Here is a 15,318-nt window from a genome sequence, read left to right as displayed (position 1 = left end):
AATGGAATGGAATGGAATGGAATGGAATGGAATGGAATGGAATGGAAAGAGCAGGGACAGAGTGGGTTCAAGTCCCACCTATGCCGTCGCCTGGCTGTAGGGTAGCAAACATGTTACTTTACCTCTCTGAGCTGCAGCTTCCTTATTTACAAAGCAGAGCTAACACTGCTTACATATCAGGGTGGTTGTGTGGATTAAAGGAAACAAATACATGCAAAGAGCTTAGTAGTAGTTGCTCACTAAATGTGAGCCATATCCAATCTTATCTTCAATCCCAGTAAGAGTCTAGAAGAGGACAGTGAAGCATTTGGAACAGTGGTTCTTTATTTATACCATAACAGATTCCTATGTGTGTCATCACCAAAAAGGAAAAAAGAACCCATAGTTCATCTTTCTCTTATGTTGACTTTAGAGAGACATGGAAGATCAGCCCATCTTCATCAGAATTCCAGGGCCCACTCAGCCTCTCTCATCCTTTGGGAGGATTTTTAAATTTTATTTGTTTTTAAAATGATGTTGCCATTTAAAAAAAAAAAGTTTATTTATTTACTTGAGAGAGAGAGAGAAAGCACAAGACGAGGTAGGGTCAGAGGGAGAAGCAGACTCCCCACTGAGCAAGGAGCCCGATGTGGGACTCGATCCCGGGACTCTGGGATCATGACCTGAGCCGAAGGCAGTCGCTTAACCCACTGAGCCACCCAGGCGCCTGGGAGGATTTTTTTTAAAACTTGTTTTTATTTTAATATTATAAAATAAATCATGTTCTTTGATGAAAATGTAGAAAATAGAAATAAGGAAAACATTCCTATAATCCAACCACGGAGAGAGAACCATTTTGATAGCTATCCTAATCTTTTATTGTATACACTTTATAAAATATTTTCCACGCATAATCATATCATAAATGCTCTTTTATAACTTTTTGCTTCACATATTGTGAACACTTTCATTTCATTACATTTTCTTCTGCAACACAATTTTTGATGATTGTATAACAGTCCAGTGTATGTATGTGCCATAATTTATTAACCTATCTACCATTTTGGGATATTTATGTACTTTCTAATTTTTTGCTGTTGTAAACAATGGACATCTTCGATGCCAAATCCATAGCCACAGTCACAGCTATTTCGCTAGACTAAATTCCTGCGAGGGAAGTTGGTGGCCTTGAGGATCCTTTCAGCTGTCCCCAGCATGCAGAAATACAGACACTGAAGGGCATGCTAACACAGACGAAGTGAGTCGTAGGCTGGCAGGGAGAACTTAGACAACCCAGCGGCCATGTGAAGTCTTCCATATCCACAAGCCCCAACCCAAGAGGACCTGCCGAGTGGAAGCCATGCCTGTACCTCAGTATTCATGCTTTCTTCCTGAACAGGAAAGGAATATACATTCGCAGCAGCTGTTCCTCAGCCTTTACCAGTAAGAGCTGCTAAGGAGAACACGGGTCTTCAGGCAAGGGGATAGGGACCTACTTTTTCTTCTAGTGCACTCATTGCCCTGGGAATCTGCTGGTGAAGGAAGGGGAAGGCTTTCCTCCTAGGATTCCCAGCAGCAACAGAGCACTCTGCTTGTTTTCCAGGTGGGATGGATAGCAGGGTCTCGAGCACAACCAGTAATGGAGAGACAAAGCCAGCATATCCAGTCATGGAAAAGGCGAAGGAAGATGGCACCCTGGAACGGGGACACTGGAACAACAAGATGGAGTTTGTGCTGTCAGTGGCCGGGGAGATCATCGGCCTCGGCAACGTCTGGAGGTTTCCCTATCTCTGCTACAAAAATGGGGGAGGTGAGAGCCACTGCGCCACCCCACCCATCCCTGGAAGGAGGCTGTCTCCAACTCCCGCACTTACTGCCCCTCTGGGGAGTTCCATGGGTGCATAGAAATGCTGGAGTTGGAAAGACCCTTACAAGTCAGGAAGGACACTGCGGGAGACTGAGACCTAGAAAGTCACGTGACTTTCCCAGGGGGTTTTCTGTACTGGTATGGCATCCTAGGAATATGAACGTGGGTTTGGAACCAGATGGATCAGAGTTCGGACTCTGGCTCTGCTACTTAATCTCTGTGTAATCTTGAGCAAGTCATGTAAGCTGTCAGAGCCTCCGCTGCTCTTCCTGTAAATTAAGATAGTAGTACCTGCCTTTCAAGTTGTTGTAAGGATTAGAGGTAATGTGTGTCAAGTGCTTAATAAATGGCAGCTGCGGTGAAGACGATGTTGATACTGAGCTGTCCTGCAGTCATGAGACCCCTCAGTCTGTGTCTTCCCTATGCTGCTGACGTCACGACATTCCCCAAGGCAGTCATTACCCAACCCCTCCCCGTGTCATAACCTTTGGTACCAGTGGCTCGCCCTTAAAAATTCCCCACTGAAAGTCTGTGTGTAGGTGGTATTAACTCCAACTGTTTCCTCGGCCTTTTTTGGCTTCTCATTCCCCCCACCCCGTTGCAGCCCGCTGGGGTAGCTCTGCTCCCCGCCAGCAGTGGTGGTAATTTTCCGACCAGTAACTCACTCCCAGGGCATTCCAGACCTCTGTGGATTTCTCAGGTCCTGAAGCGTCCTGGGTGAGCCGTAGGTTAGGAAGATCGCCTTGTGGATGGGTAAAGCTTCCAGGTGTTGGGGATCCCCAGATCTGGTTTGGAAGTGAGACTGCAGTCTGGGCTGGGGGAAAGGGAAATGCCGAGGTAGGTCACGTGGGGAAATGCTGAAGGCAGTGGTTGTTTTGTGGGCCACAAGGATTGGACGGTACCCTCATGTAAACACTTAGCCTTTTCCAGGGAAGCAGGAGCCTCCAAATGCATGGAGCTCCGCCTCCCCATGGTTTTGGACAGTGGAAGTGGGAGGGCTGGGTTGGGGGGTACAGAGGCGCGCTGAACCCCTGGAGCCCTATTCTCAGGATTGTGGCAATTGGAGGACTGGTCTTGGAGTTGGAAGTTAACGTGTATGTTTCCAGAGGGGAGGGGATGGGCTGATATGTCCTTTCTTCCTGGGGATGTCTGGCCAGCAGCCTGAAATCACAGGCCTTTTCCATGTGCTCTGTGAGGGAAGGAAGGAGGTCATCCCACTTCGAACCTAGCCTTGGACACTCCACATGCTTGCCTTCAGTGAACTGGGTGGAGGGACGAGGCTGCTCCAGGGCAGAGGAGGAGTCTGGGGGCTAAGTGGGGCTTTGGGACTCTGTACCTGGAGCCTAGTAACCAGCTTAGCTCCTCACATGGCAGGAAGATTAGGAAGTGAGAAGCTTTCCCCAAGCCTCTCTGGAATTGGGTAAAGGTTGGCCTGGGAATTAGCAGGAGTGGCACGAAGAGGTGGGAGGGAGTGATTTCCAGTGATTTCTGGCACAAAACCACTGGGCTGAAGAAGGGGAAGCAAAGGGAGCTGTGCCCAGGAGCCATGGGGGGGTGTGGGCTCACTCCGTTGAGGGGAGCTTGTCTGGCAGTGTTTGGATCTGAGCTCTGCCCCAGGGTTCTGTGGTAAGTTTGTGCAGGCCCAGGAGTATGTGACACTGTCTCGGGTGGAAAGGCAGGCCCAGGAAGCATATCAGGGCCCCTTGGTTCTTGCCACGGGCCTGTGACGGAAGGGGGTGGGTGTGACTGACGGCTTGTGGCTGCTTCCTCCCTGGATAGAGCCGGCCTTCCTGCATGCTGATTCTGATCAAGAGTGGAGACATTTTCAGGGGTCCTGGATCCAGTCAAACTCTGTTTAATCCCTAACACTGCCACCCACAGTCTCTTCCCTTGATCAAGAGCAGGGCCTTAGGACTCCTCTTTTCCTTGATGGACGACAACAGCTGGAGGGAAGTGTTCTGAGGGGCTTTGGAGCTAGAGGCTGATGCCCAGGTTTGCTCTGAAGGGCAGGAGTCATCCAGGGCCACCGGGCGAATTAATGGAAAGCCTCCTTTGCCAAGGTAAGGGGAACTCACTGAGGGTATGTGCGGTCATTAGAGGGACTTAGACAGGCCTGGTTTTTGGTGTTCCCAGCAGTTTAACCTTTCTGTCATCACTCAACTCCCCTCGCCTTCCTGGGAAAGCAAGCTCCTACACAGAATGGGCCCCAGCACTTCCTCTTCTCACCTCCTTGTCTGGCAAGGAACAGACTGATGCCTCTTTCTGATGGGACCCTTTGTCACCTGTATGGGGCAGGAAGGTGAGGAGAATGGAGATCACTTACATTGATTTGACCCTTTTTCCTCCTGGTGTAGAGATTTTATTTAAACCCATGGTTCTCCAACTGGGATTTGGGGATGAGAAGAATGTTCTGAGCAAGTTCTGGAGAAAGATGCTGGGGTACTCTGGGGTGTACCATGTTCAGGTAATGGACCCTATCGGCCTGTTTCAGGGCCCTTTCTTCAACTTCCCAGCCTTGAACAGCCACTTTTATGCTTGGGGGAAGAGTGGGAGGATAAGCTAGGCACTTTATTATTATCCGTATTTGTTCAGTGGTGAGGTCACGGATGAAAAACTCCCCAAAACATAATTTTAGTTCCAAATGTAAATACAAATGATGTCTTCTTTGGTTCCTTCCAGCTTTAACATTTGGTAGATCCCAATTAGAAGTGAGTTCCCAAGCAGAGAAAGGGCTGAGACAAGAATATGATAGAAAAGCAGGTGAACAGTGAAACACTATAGTCGAAAACCAGAGAAGCTGAGAAAGTGATATAAAGAAGCCCATCTCAAATCAAAAGCAACCAGTAGGCTTTTCAGGGAGAGGGATGCGAGCGATGCCTGCCTCAATCATCTCCGCAGTGAGCACCCTCCCTGCTGTCCAAAACCTGTGGCCAGCCCACCCCCTAATGGCTTTCTGGAGTCTCCAATCTCAGCCAGTTGCCCCCGCACACAGCCCACCAAGCCCCGACCCCGACCGTGTCATTCAACAGCAATTACCGGCTACATTCCATTTGCCCAGAATGCTTCCAAGTTGTTGGGATCCATGTACGAACAGAACAGAACAATTCCCTGTCCTTGTGGGGCTTACATTCTAGAGGAGGGAGACAGACAATACATAATAAACATACTAAATAGGAAAATTATATAGTATATCAGAAGTTAAGGAGTGCTATGGAAAAAGACCAAGGAGAGCTGGGTAAAGGGGATCAGGAGTGTATGTGTGTGGGGTGGGGACACTGAGAACATTTGAGCCAGGGTTTGCCAGGAGTGAGAGAGTTGGTTGTGTGGATATTGAGGGTAAAAGTGCTCCAAGATTTAAGAGTCATAAAGCAAGAGGCTGACTGGCTTGTTTGAGGAGTTGTGAGGAGGGGAGCAAATAGAAGCTGGGGTCAGAGAAGTAAATAGGATGGGGGTGGCAGATCATGGAGATCCTTGTCAGTTATTGTGAGACTTTGGCTCTGGCTCTGGTGACATGGGAGAAAGGGCGGGGTTTTGAGCAGGAGTGGCATGATCTTACATTCTACTTTTTTTTTAAAAAGATTTTATTTATTTATTTGAGAGAGAGAGAGCACCAGAGAGAGCAGAGAGCACAAGCAGGCTGTGGGGCGAGGAGAGGGGCAGAGGGAGTGGGAGAAGCAGGCTCCCCGCGGAGCAAGGAGCCCGATGTGGGACTCGATCCCAGGACCAGACGCTTAACCTGAGCCGCCCAGGCGCCCCTGTGCTCTTACATTTTAAAATAATCTCTTCAGCTGCTGTTGAGAACTGGGTGTACAGGAGTCAGGGCAGAAGCGGACCAGTTAGGAGGCTGAAAATATTAGAGTCATCCTCGGTTCCTCCCCCTCCGCCAAACTGTTGGATCTATCTAAATACCCAGGTTCTGGGGGCTTCCGAACACGAGCCTTCAGCTGGGCTCTCTGCACTCTGGCTGCCAACAGACTGAGCTCCTCAACACCCAGAACCGCCTGGGACTGGAGACCCCCCCATGATGTACGCAGAACCTGACACTTCTTGTCACCTCCATTGCTCCTGCCTGGTCTCAGCGGTCCAAGGGCTGCAGCCTGAGCCCCGTGGAGGAAGGACGTGCCCTCCGCTGTGTTGTGGAAAGCCCCGAGAGGAGCAGGTGTTAAGAAGAACATAAAGAGTTGCGTTGTGGGAGCGCGGACTTGAGATATCTCTGAGCTGTCCACTAGGCAGTACAACACAGGAGTCTGGAGTCTGGGAGAAAGATGCGGAGATATAAACCTGAGGGTGATTAGCACTTTCACGGTGAGAAGAGAGAACAAGGAGTGGGGGAAGAGGAAGGACCAGCAGGGGACAGAGAAGGAGAAACCAGTGCAGAAGGACAACAACCAGGACACTGAAGTGTTTTGGGAGGCAAGGAAAGCGATGAGGTCAGGGAGGCCGGAGGGACAACGGCATCAGACGCTGCAGGTAAGTTAAGAAAGTTACGGAGGAGAATGGAGTGTTGGCTTTGGTGGCATGGGGGCCGTTGGTGACCTTGTAGGAGCAGTCACAGCGGGAGGCCGGGGCAATGACTGCTTGAGGTGGGTTCGAGGTAATGGGGGCAGAGAGGAATTAGAAATAGGAAGTATGGGTTATTTGGGCAAAGCTTGGGAGTGGGCAGAGGGCACGTCCGCTGTGTGTTCTCCCTCCTGGCTTGGAAGAAGCCAATATGAGGGCTGCGTAGTCAGGACAGTGTCTCCTGTGTGTCCAGCGGTTGTGGGGATAGGTCTCCTGCCTGGCCAAGTGGCCGAAGATGCTGCACATTTGTACTATTTCTCAAGCTCTCCACTCTCAGCTCCCTGGAGGGAAATGCAAACATGACCTTCCAGTGGGGCCTGTCCCCTAAAGCTCTAGCCATGGGGATGAGAAGTCTCTGGATAATCCAAAAGGCTTGATGTTGGGGGAAGGTGGTAGGAGAGGGTTTTAGTAATAGGATTCAATCTGCCAGGAGGGAATGTAAATTACTTGTCCACCAGTCTCAGCCCAGACAAAAACAGATCATCTGCCAACCATTTTATACTTAATTTCTTTTTTTAAAAAAAGATTTTATTGACTTATTACTTATTTTTTAAGATTTTATTTTTAAGTAGTCTCTGCACCCAATGTGGGGCTTGAACTCATGACCCCGAGATCAAGAGTCACACGCTCCTCTGACTGAGCCAGCCAGGTGCCCCTATACTTAATTTCTAAGTCCAGGTTGCTGAAAACCAGGGGCAGAAGTCACTTGTGCAAGGAATCGTTGGTTTTGCTAGTCATAGAACACCAGCTGGAAGTCACCTTGTGTGAGGACAGATGCTTCCTTTTTCCTTGTCCCTCCTTCCTACTGATCTTCAGTCTCCAGACACCCAGATCCTTCATGGGGCTTCAGCTGGGGTCTCTCCAGCTCCCTGGACCCTGGCTGCTGGCAGTCCAAGTTCCTCCACACCCGGAATGCCTGGAGACCCCATGTGAGGCGACAACAGAATGTCCCACAGCTGGATCTCTAGGAATACGGATCTTAGAGCAGCAGGCTTTGGGGGTAGGGCAGCCCTAGGCCACAGGGAGAGAGGCCACAGGGAGAGAGGCCACAGGGACACTAATGCAAAGAGGATTAAATAGTACCTGGCCTCCGGGAGACTGATCACCTTGATGCTGCTTGTTAGTATAAAGAACAAAGGGAAACGAGGAGCACTTTTTTCTCCATATAAGAATAATAATTGTGTGTAAGAATAAGTGATAGTTTGTTACCATTGTTAGTTAATGACTCAGCCCCCAGTAGTGGTCAGACTACTGTTGATTCTGGCACATAATGGCTCATGTATGCTCACCGCTGGGTTGCTCATGTGGAACCTCATCAGTTTAGGCTTTAAAATATTAGCTGGAACATTACAGAGGACACCACAGAATGGGTTCCTTTTGAGAAGGGTGGCCTGCAGAATTTCTAGGTTGGGCATGCGGACTCTCCCAGCTCATGGGGAAACATGCCAGGACATTTCAGAATTTGGGGAAGGAGACTAACCTGCTGGAATGGGAGAGCAGGTAACTGACGTCCATCCTCCATCTCTAGGACTAGCTCCATCTTTTAATAGTGGTGACCTGGGCTTGAGTGGGGAAAGAGGCAGGGTGCCCCATGGGACCCCCACGTCTGCACCTGGGCCCCTCTGGAGCCCATCACTCCCCTGACCCTTTCCCCTTGTTGGGCCAGTGGCTCAGCTTATGGAGTGTGGACCTTGCCCCTGTGGCCAGCTGCCCACGTGCTCCAAGAGGCAGAGGACGAGGGGAGCAGAGCTGACCATGGAACCCACTGCAGTTAAACATTGGCTCGGTTTATTGCGAAAGAGCAGGTAGCATAAAGATGGGGGGGAGGGGCTCGAGCTGGGCTGAAAATTCTCTTTCTCTCCGTCTTTCTCTCTCTGTTCTCTTTCCTTTTCTGCCATGTTTTCAACTCTTAGCAGTAACTGTTCATATCAGCTACTGAGTTCTCTCTTCCTGAATTTTCCCTTCCTGCTCAGTAAGTCTTGGATTGATTTATGGACTTATTAGGCTGAGGTGTTTATGATCTTCTTTTTTAAGATTGTATTTATTTATTTGACAGAGAGAGACACAGCGAGAGAGGGAACACAAGCAGGGGGAGTGGGAGAGGGAGAAGCAGGCTTCCTGCTGAGCAGGGAGCCCGATGCGGGGCTCGATCCCAGGACCCCGGGATCATGACCTGAGCCGAAGGCAGATGCTTAACGACTGAGCCACCCAGGCGCCCCTGATCTTTATTTCTTTGCCCTTGTGGTAATCAGGTGCTTTCCTCAGCGTGACTTATGGATGTGTAGACTACAAGCCAGAGATCTGGAAGGTGAAGAACTGCAGAATGTTATTCCCCATTAACTTTCATTTTAAACAGTTTTATTAAGATATAACTGATTTACGACAAAATGTACATATTTAAAGTGTACAGTTTGATAAGTTTTGACATGTGTACACTCATGAAACTGTTGCCACAATCAAGATAATGAACATATTCATGACTCCCCCAGGTTTCCTCCTGTCCCTTTCTCCACCTCTTACCTTTACTACCCTGTCCCAGTGCAGCCACAGACCTGTTTTTTTAATATGTCTTTCCAGTTTTATTGTGATATTATTGACATAACATATGCTAAGTTGTAGGCGTACAACATGAGGATTTGATACATGTGTCTGTTGTGAAATGATTACTACAATAAGGTTATTGGACGCTTCCATTCCCTCACATAATTAGCTTTTCTTGGCGATAACACTTAAGATCTATTCTCTTACCAACTTTCAAGTCTATAATACGGTATTGTTCACTATAGACACCATGCTGTGTACTTTCGATTGCCAGACCTTATTCAATTTATAGCTGCGAGGTTTTTTTTTGTTTTTTTTTGTTTTTTTTTTTTTGAGAGAGAGAGAATGAGAGAGAGCACATGAGAGGGAGGAGGGTCAGAGGGAGAAGCAGACTCCCTGCCGAGTAGGGAGCCCGATGCGGGACTCGATCCCGGGACTCCAGGATCACGACCTGAGCCGAAGGCAGTCGCTTAACCAACTGAGCCACCCAGGCGCCCCTATAGCTGCAAGTTTATCTCCTCATTTCCCCCATCCCTGAGCCTCTGGCAATCACCACTGTACCCTTTAATTCCACAATTTTGGCTTTTTTTTTTTTAATTTTTAAAAGTTTTGTTTGTTTGTTTGTTTGTTTTAGTAATCTCCTCACCCAACGTGGGGCTTGAACTCACAACTCTGAGATCATGAATCACATGCTCTTCCGACTGAGCCAGCCAGGCACCCCCAAATTTGGCTTTTTGAAGTCTGCATATAAGTGAGAACATACAGGATTTGCTGGGGTATTGAGCTCATGGTGGACGAGGCCTCTGGTGCTCTGGGCTATGGTTACTGGTCTGGGGCTGGAACATGAGCAAAGGGACCCTGGATGACAGCAAAGCTGGGTTGTCAGGTCCAGAAGGGACCTGACATCACTACTCTACTCCTCACTTTGCTAATGAGAAACATAAAGGAGAAAGGACACTTGCTTAGGGTCCCAGGAAGTTAGAGGCCAAAGCCAGAGGAGAACCAGGGTCTCCTGCCATCCAGGCCAGCAGGTGGGGAATGTTGCAGCCCTTGAACATACTATGTTTCTTATTCTCTCTCTGAAAATATAATGTCCTCAAGGTCTGTGCATGTTATCTCAAAAGGCAGGATTTCCTTCTTTTTTTTTTTTTTTTTTAAGATTTTATTTATTTATTTGACAGAGAGAGACACAGCGAGAGAGGGAACACAAGCAGGGGGAGTGGGAGAGGGAGAAGCAGGCTTCCCGCGGAGCAGGGAGCCCGATGCGGGACTCGATCCCAGGACCCTGGGATCATGCCCTGAGCCGAAGGCAGACGCTTAACGACTGAGCCACCCAGGCGCCCCAGGATTTCCTTCTTTTCATGTCTTGATATTTAAAGTGCTTTTCTTTTAAGCAACATATCGCCGAGTCTTGCTAGTTTTTGTTTTGAAGCCACTCTGACAATCTCTGCCTTTTATGTGGGATGTTTAGACTATTTACATTTAAAGCAATCATCTAGTTAAGTTTAAATCTGTTCTCTTACTATTTGTTTTCTACTTGTCCTATCAGTTCTTTGTTCCCCTTTTCCTATCTTTCTGCTTTCTTTTGAATTAATTGGATATTTTTTAGTATTTCATTGTTGGCTTTCTTCCTTTGATGGCTTATTAGCCACAAGTCTTTGTTATATTAGTTGAATGATTGTTTTATTTTATTTTTTAAAAGAGACTTCACTTATTTATTTGTCAGAGAGAGAGGGAGCCGGCGCACGCGAGCGAGCTCAAAGAGGAGGGGGAGGGGCAGACGCAGAGGGAGAAGCAGGCTTCCCGCGGAGCAGGGAGCCCGATGCGGGACTCGATCCCAGGACCCTGGGATCATGCCCTGAGCCGAAGGCAGACGCTTAACCAACTGCCACCCACACGTCCCTGAATGATTGTTTTAGGTTTTGTAGCATGCATCTTTAATTCATCACAGTTCACCTTCACGTGATGTTATATCACTTTACATATAAAATAAATGTATTATTGTAAGGACAATAATACATTTCCATCTCTTTCCTCTTGACTTCTGTGCTCTTATTGTTACACATTTTACTTTTCATATGTTATAAACTCCACCTCATATTGTGTAACCACTCAGTTATCTTTCAAAGAGATATGGGTGATAAGAAAAAATTCTTAGATGTTTACCTATGTATGTGGTTACCATTTCTAACATTCTTTGTTCCTTTGTGTAGAATCATATTTCTCTCTGGCATCATCATTCCCCTCTGCCTGAAGGTCTTTCTTTAACCTTTATTATAGTGCAGATCTTCTAGTGATGGATTCTTTCAGGTTTTGCTTGTCTTAAGAAGCATTACTTCACTTTAATTTTTGAACAGTATTTTTATTGGAAGTCTAGCTAATAGTTTCTTTTTTCCTTCAGTACTTTAACTAATGTGCTCTCTTACTGCTGTCTTCTCATTTGCATTGTTTCCAATGAGAAATTTGATGTCATCTTATCTTTGTTCCTCTGTACGTATGTGTCTTTGTTTCTCTGATGAATTTTATTTTCATTTTTTAAAAGATTTTATTTATTTATTTGTCAGAGAGAAAGAGCACAAGCAGGGGGAGTGGCAGGCAGAGGGAGAAGCACCCCCCACTGAGCAAGGTCCCTGGCATCATGACCTGAGCTGAAGGCAGATGCTTAACTGACTGAGCCACCCAGGTGTCCCTCTCTGGTGGCTTTTAAGATTTCCTCTTAAAAACTCTTAATCACTGATTTAAATAATTTATGATGTGCCTTGTTATAGTGTTTTTTATGTTTCTTATCTTGGGGCTCATAGAGCTTCTTGGATATGTGTGGATTTATAGTTTTCATCAAATTTGGAAAAATCTCACCCATTATTGTTTCAAATTTTTTTCTGCCCCCCCCCATCTTTTATCTCCTTCAGGGACTCCACTTGCTAGTATATTAGACTTTTTGAAATTGTCCCATAGCTCACTGACACCTTTTTTTTTAAACCTCTTTTCTCTGTTTTGGATAGTTTCTACTCTGTGGTTCAAGTTCACTAATCTTTTCTTCTGCTGTTAATCTGCCACTAATCCCATTCAATGTATTTTTCATCTCACACATTGTGGTTTTCAGCTCTAATTTTTTTTAAAGATTTTATTTATTTATTTGACAGAGAAAGACACAGTGAGAGAGGGAACACAAGCAGGGGAAGTGGGTGAGGAAGAAGCAGGCCTCCCGTGGAGCAGGGAGTTGGATGCGATGCAGGGCTCGATCCCAGGACCTGGAATCTGAAGCAGACGCCCAACCACTGAGCCACCCAGGCACCCCTCTAATTTTTTTTTTTTAAGTAGGCTCCATGCCCAACGTGGGGCTTCAGCTCACAACCCTGAGATTGAGAGTCGCATGCTCTACTGGCTGAGCCAGCCAGGTGCCCCTGTGGTTTTCATCTCTAGACATTTGACTTGGGTGTTTTCAGTATCTTTCACATCTCTGTCTAACATTTTGAATATATAGAACACAATTATAATAATCACTTTAGTGTCCATATCTGCTTATTCTAACATTAGTGTAAGCTATGGGTTGGGTCCAATCAATTGATTTACTACTCATTATGAGTAATATTTTTCTGCTTCTTTGTTTTCCTGGTAATTTTTAATAAAGATTTTATTTATTTATGTATTTATTTGAGAGAGTGAGAGAGAGCAAGTAGGGGGAGGAGGAGAGGGAGAGGGACAAGCAGACTCTGCGCTGAGTGTGGAGCCCAACATGAGGCTCAATCCCATGACCCTGAGATCATGACCTGAGCCAAAATCAGGACATGTTCAACTGACTAAGCCACCAGGTGCCCCTTTCCTGGTAATTTTGGATTGGACACCAGACCTGGTGATTTTTGCTTTATTGGTTGCTGAGTATTTTTATATTTCTATAAATATTCTTGAGCTTTGTTTGGAACCAGCGAAGTTATTTGATACTTTTGGGTTTTGCTTCTAAGATTTCTTAGAACCAGAGTTGTGCTGAATCTAGGGCTAATTATTCTTCATTTCTGAGGAAATGCCTTCTCTTTCCGATGCCCTGTGAATTCTGGGACTATCCAGTCTGACTGGTGGGAGCCAGCACTTTTCCCAACCCTGTGTGAACACCATTATTCTCCATCTCTTTGAACGGTTATTTCCCTTACCTTGGGTAGTTTCCTCATACATATGTGCTTATTTTTATTGGACCAGCACTCAGTTGAAAGCTAGAAGTGGACTCCCTGCAGGTATTTGTACCTCCCTCTGTGTGCTTCTTTTCTCTGGTACTCTGTGAACTCCTCTGTCTACCTTAGCAACAGATAGAGGGGTCCACCGTGAATAAAATACCAGCATTTCTAGCATCAGTACGCTTGTCTCAGCAGAAAGGATTGTGAAAACTGAAGCAGAAAGGATTACTAAAGGGAAATCTGATTTTAGTCTGCTGAAAGTCTCTATCTAGCATTAAAAACAGTCATTTCCTTGAAAAGAATTATAGTCTGTGGGCTATGTTAATGTTCCTGGATGTCCGTTATTCAATGAGCTCCTTGCTGTTGCCAAGTTATGTGTAATTGAGGTAATAATTGATGTTTGATGGGGAGCAAACCTTGGTAGGTATAGATTGAAACTTTCAGAGTGAAAGAAAGGGCTGGTTAGGTAACTTGGTGACTCTTGATCTCTGCTATGGCTCCAGACATCTGGAGAGAAGTCCCCCACAGTTTTGCATGACCCGCACCCCTGGGGATTCTGACTGGCAGGGTGGAGTGGTGATGGGAGGAGATGAATGTGGACCACGAGGAGGCTAGTGCCAGGTAACAGAAAGCCTGTTTCCCACCCACAGGAGCCTTTTTCATCCCCTACCTCATCTTCCTCTTTACCTGTGGCATTCCTGTCTTCCTCTTGGAGACAGCGCTGGGCCAGTACACCAGCCAGGGAGGCGTCACAGCCTGGAGGAAGATTTGCCCCATCTTTGAGGGTGAGTAGCCTTGTGCCTGCTTCCAGGATATCTGCATACATGTTAACCTTATTTGGGATGACTGGGTGGTTTAGTAGCAGTGCTGATTGACATAAGACTCTGTGTCTTCATGTTAAACCCTCCATTTGTGGGCCCAATGCTGCACTAATCACCCGATCTATCAGAGAATGGAGAAGATAGGGATGAGGATGGGAAAAAAGTCTTCAGATTAAATAAGTAGAGTGCAAAGCTATTTTAGCTATGTATTTTACGAATGTATAACAATGACTTTGTATTTTTCAAAACATTTAATTAATTGCAAGACATTTAAAAATAATTTTTTTTCAAGATTTTATTTATTTATTTGACAGAGAGAGAGAGAGACAGCGAGAGAGGGAACACAAGCAGGGGGAGTGGGAGAGGGAGAAGCAGGCTTCCCGCCGAGCAGGGAGCCCGATGTGGGGCTCGATCCCAGGACCCCGGGATCATGACCCGAGCCGAAGGCAGACGCTTAACGACTGAGCCACCCAGGCGCCCCAAAAAGAGAATTTTAAATGACAAGAAATATCAGTAATAATTCTACTGTCTTGACACAATAGCTATTTAAATTTTAGGGTGTTTTAATATTTCTTCAACATTTCTCTCTATATAGAATTTTCTTTGAGTTTCTATTTTAAAATAATTATATATTCTTAGAAAATTGCAAAACTAGTACAGAGAGGTCACATGTACACTTCACCCAGTTTTGCCCAATGGTAACATCTTACTTAACTATAAAAAAATCATAACCTGGAAATTGATATTGGTACTATCCACAGACCTCATTCAGATTTCTCCTGTTTTCCATGCACTTATTTGTGTGTGTGTGTGTGTGTGTGTATAATTCTGTTATTTTATCGTGTGAAGATTTATATAACCATCACCACAATCAACGTACAGACAGTCACATTATCACAAAGATCTCTGTCATGCTACTCTTTTACTCCTTTGTAGTCACACCTGCCCCTCCCTGCCCATCCCTAGCCCCTGGCAACCACTAATTTGTTCACTATCTCTATAATTCTGTCATTTTGAGAATGTTATATAAATGGAATTGTATGTAACCTTTCCAGTCTATAACTTTTCCAGATTAACTTTTTTAGTCAGCACAATGCCCTTGAGATCCATCCAGGTTCTTGTATAAAGAGTTCATTCTTCTTTATTGCTGAGTAGTATTCCATGGTAGGGACATCCCACAGTTCATTTAACCATCACCCGCTGAAAAACATTTGTGTTGTTTCCAGTTTTGGGGATTCGTTTCACTCATTTTTTGTTTTTCTCTGTATAGAGCTTACATATCTATTAATCTGGGATATACACAGTTTATGTCCCCACTTTCCAGTTAGTGTTATTTTCTTTCTTTCTTTCTTTCTTTCTTTCTTTCTTTCTTTCTTTCTTT

The 15,318-nt window shown here is 46.0% G+C and overlaps 1 protein-coding gene across 1 annotated transcript in view; it reads left to right on the top strand.

Annotated features, from left to right (window-relative positions):
* The window catches only part of SLC6A13 (solute carrier family 6 member 13), a 37,909-nt gene that overhangs the window by 1,451 nt on the left and 21,140 nt on the right, over positions 1 to 15,318 (top strand). Inside the window, exons 3-4 of the mRNA XM_035028492.1 lie at positions 1,583 to 1,789; positions 13,767 to 13,901. Coding sequence (XP_034884383.1) covers positions 1,588 to 1,789; positions 13,767 to 13,901 — 337 coding nt within the window. The 5' untranslated portion in view covers positions 1,583 to 1,587. The remainder of the gene's footprint in view (positions 1 to 1,582; positions 1,790 to 13,766; positions 13,902 to 15,318) is intronic.

This window comes from Mirounga leonina, unplaced genomic scaffold, assembly GCF_011800145.1.
Source record: "Mirounga leonina isolate KUSES-001 unplaced genomic scaffold, KU_Mleo_1.0 Mir_201, whole genome shotgun sequence".
NCBI lineage: Eukaryota > Metazoa > Chordata > Mammalia > Carnivora > Phocidae > Mirounga > Mirounga leonina.
This window is presented reverse-complemented; position numbering and strand designations above follow the sequence as displayed.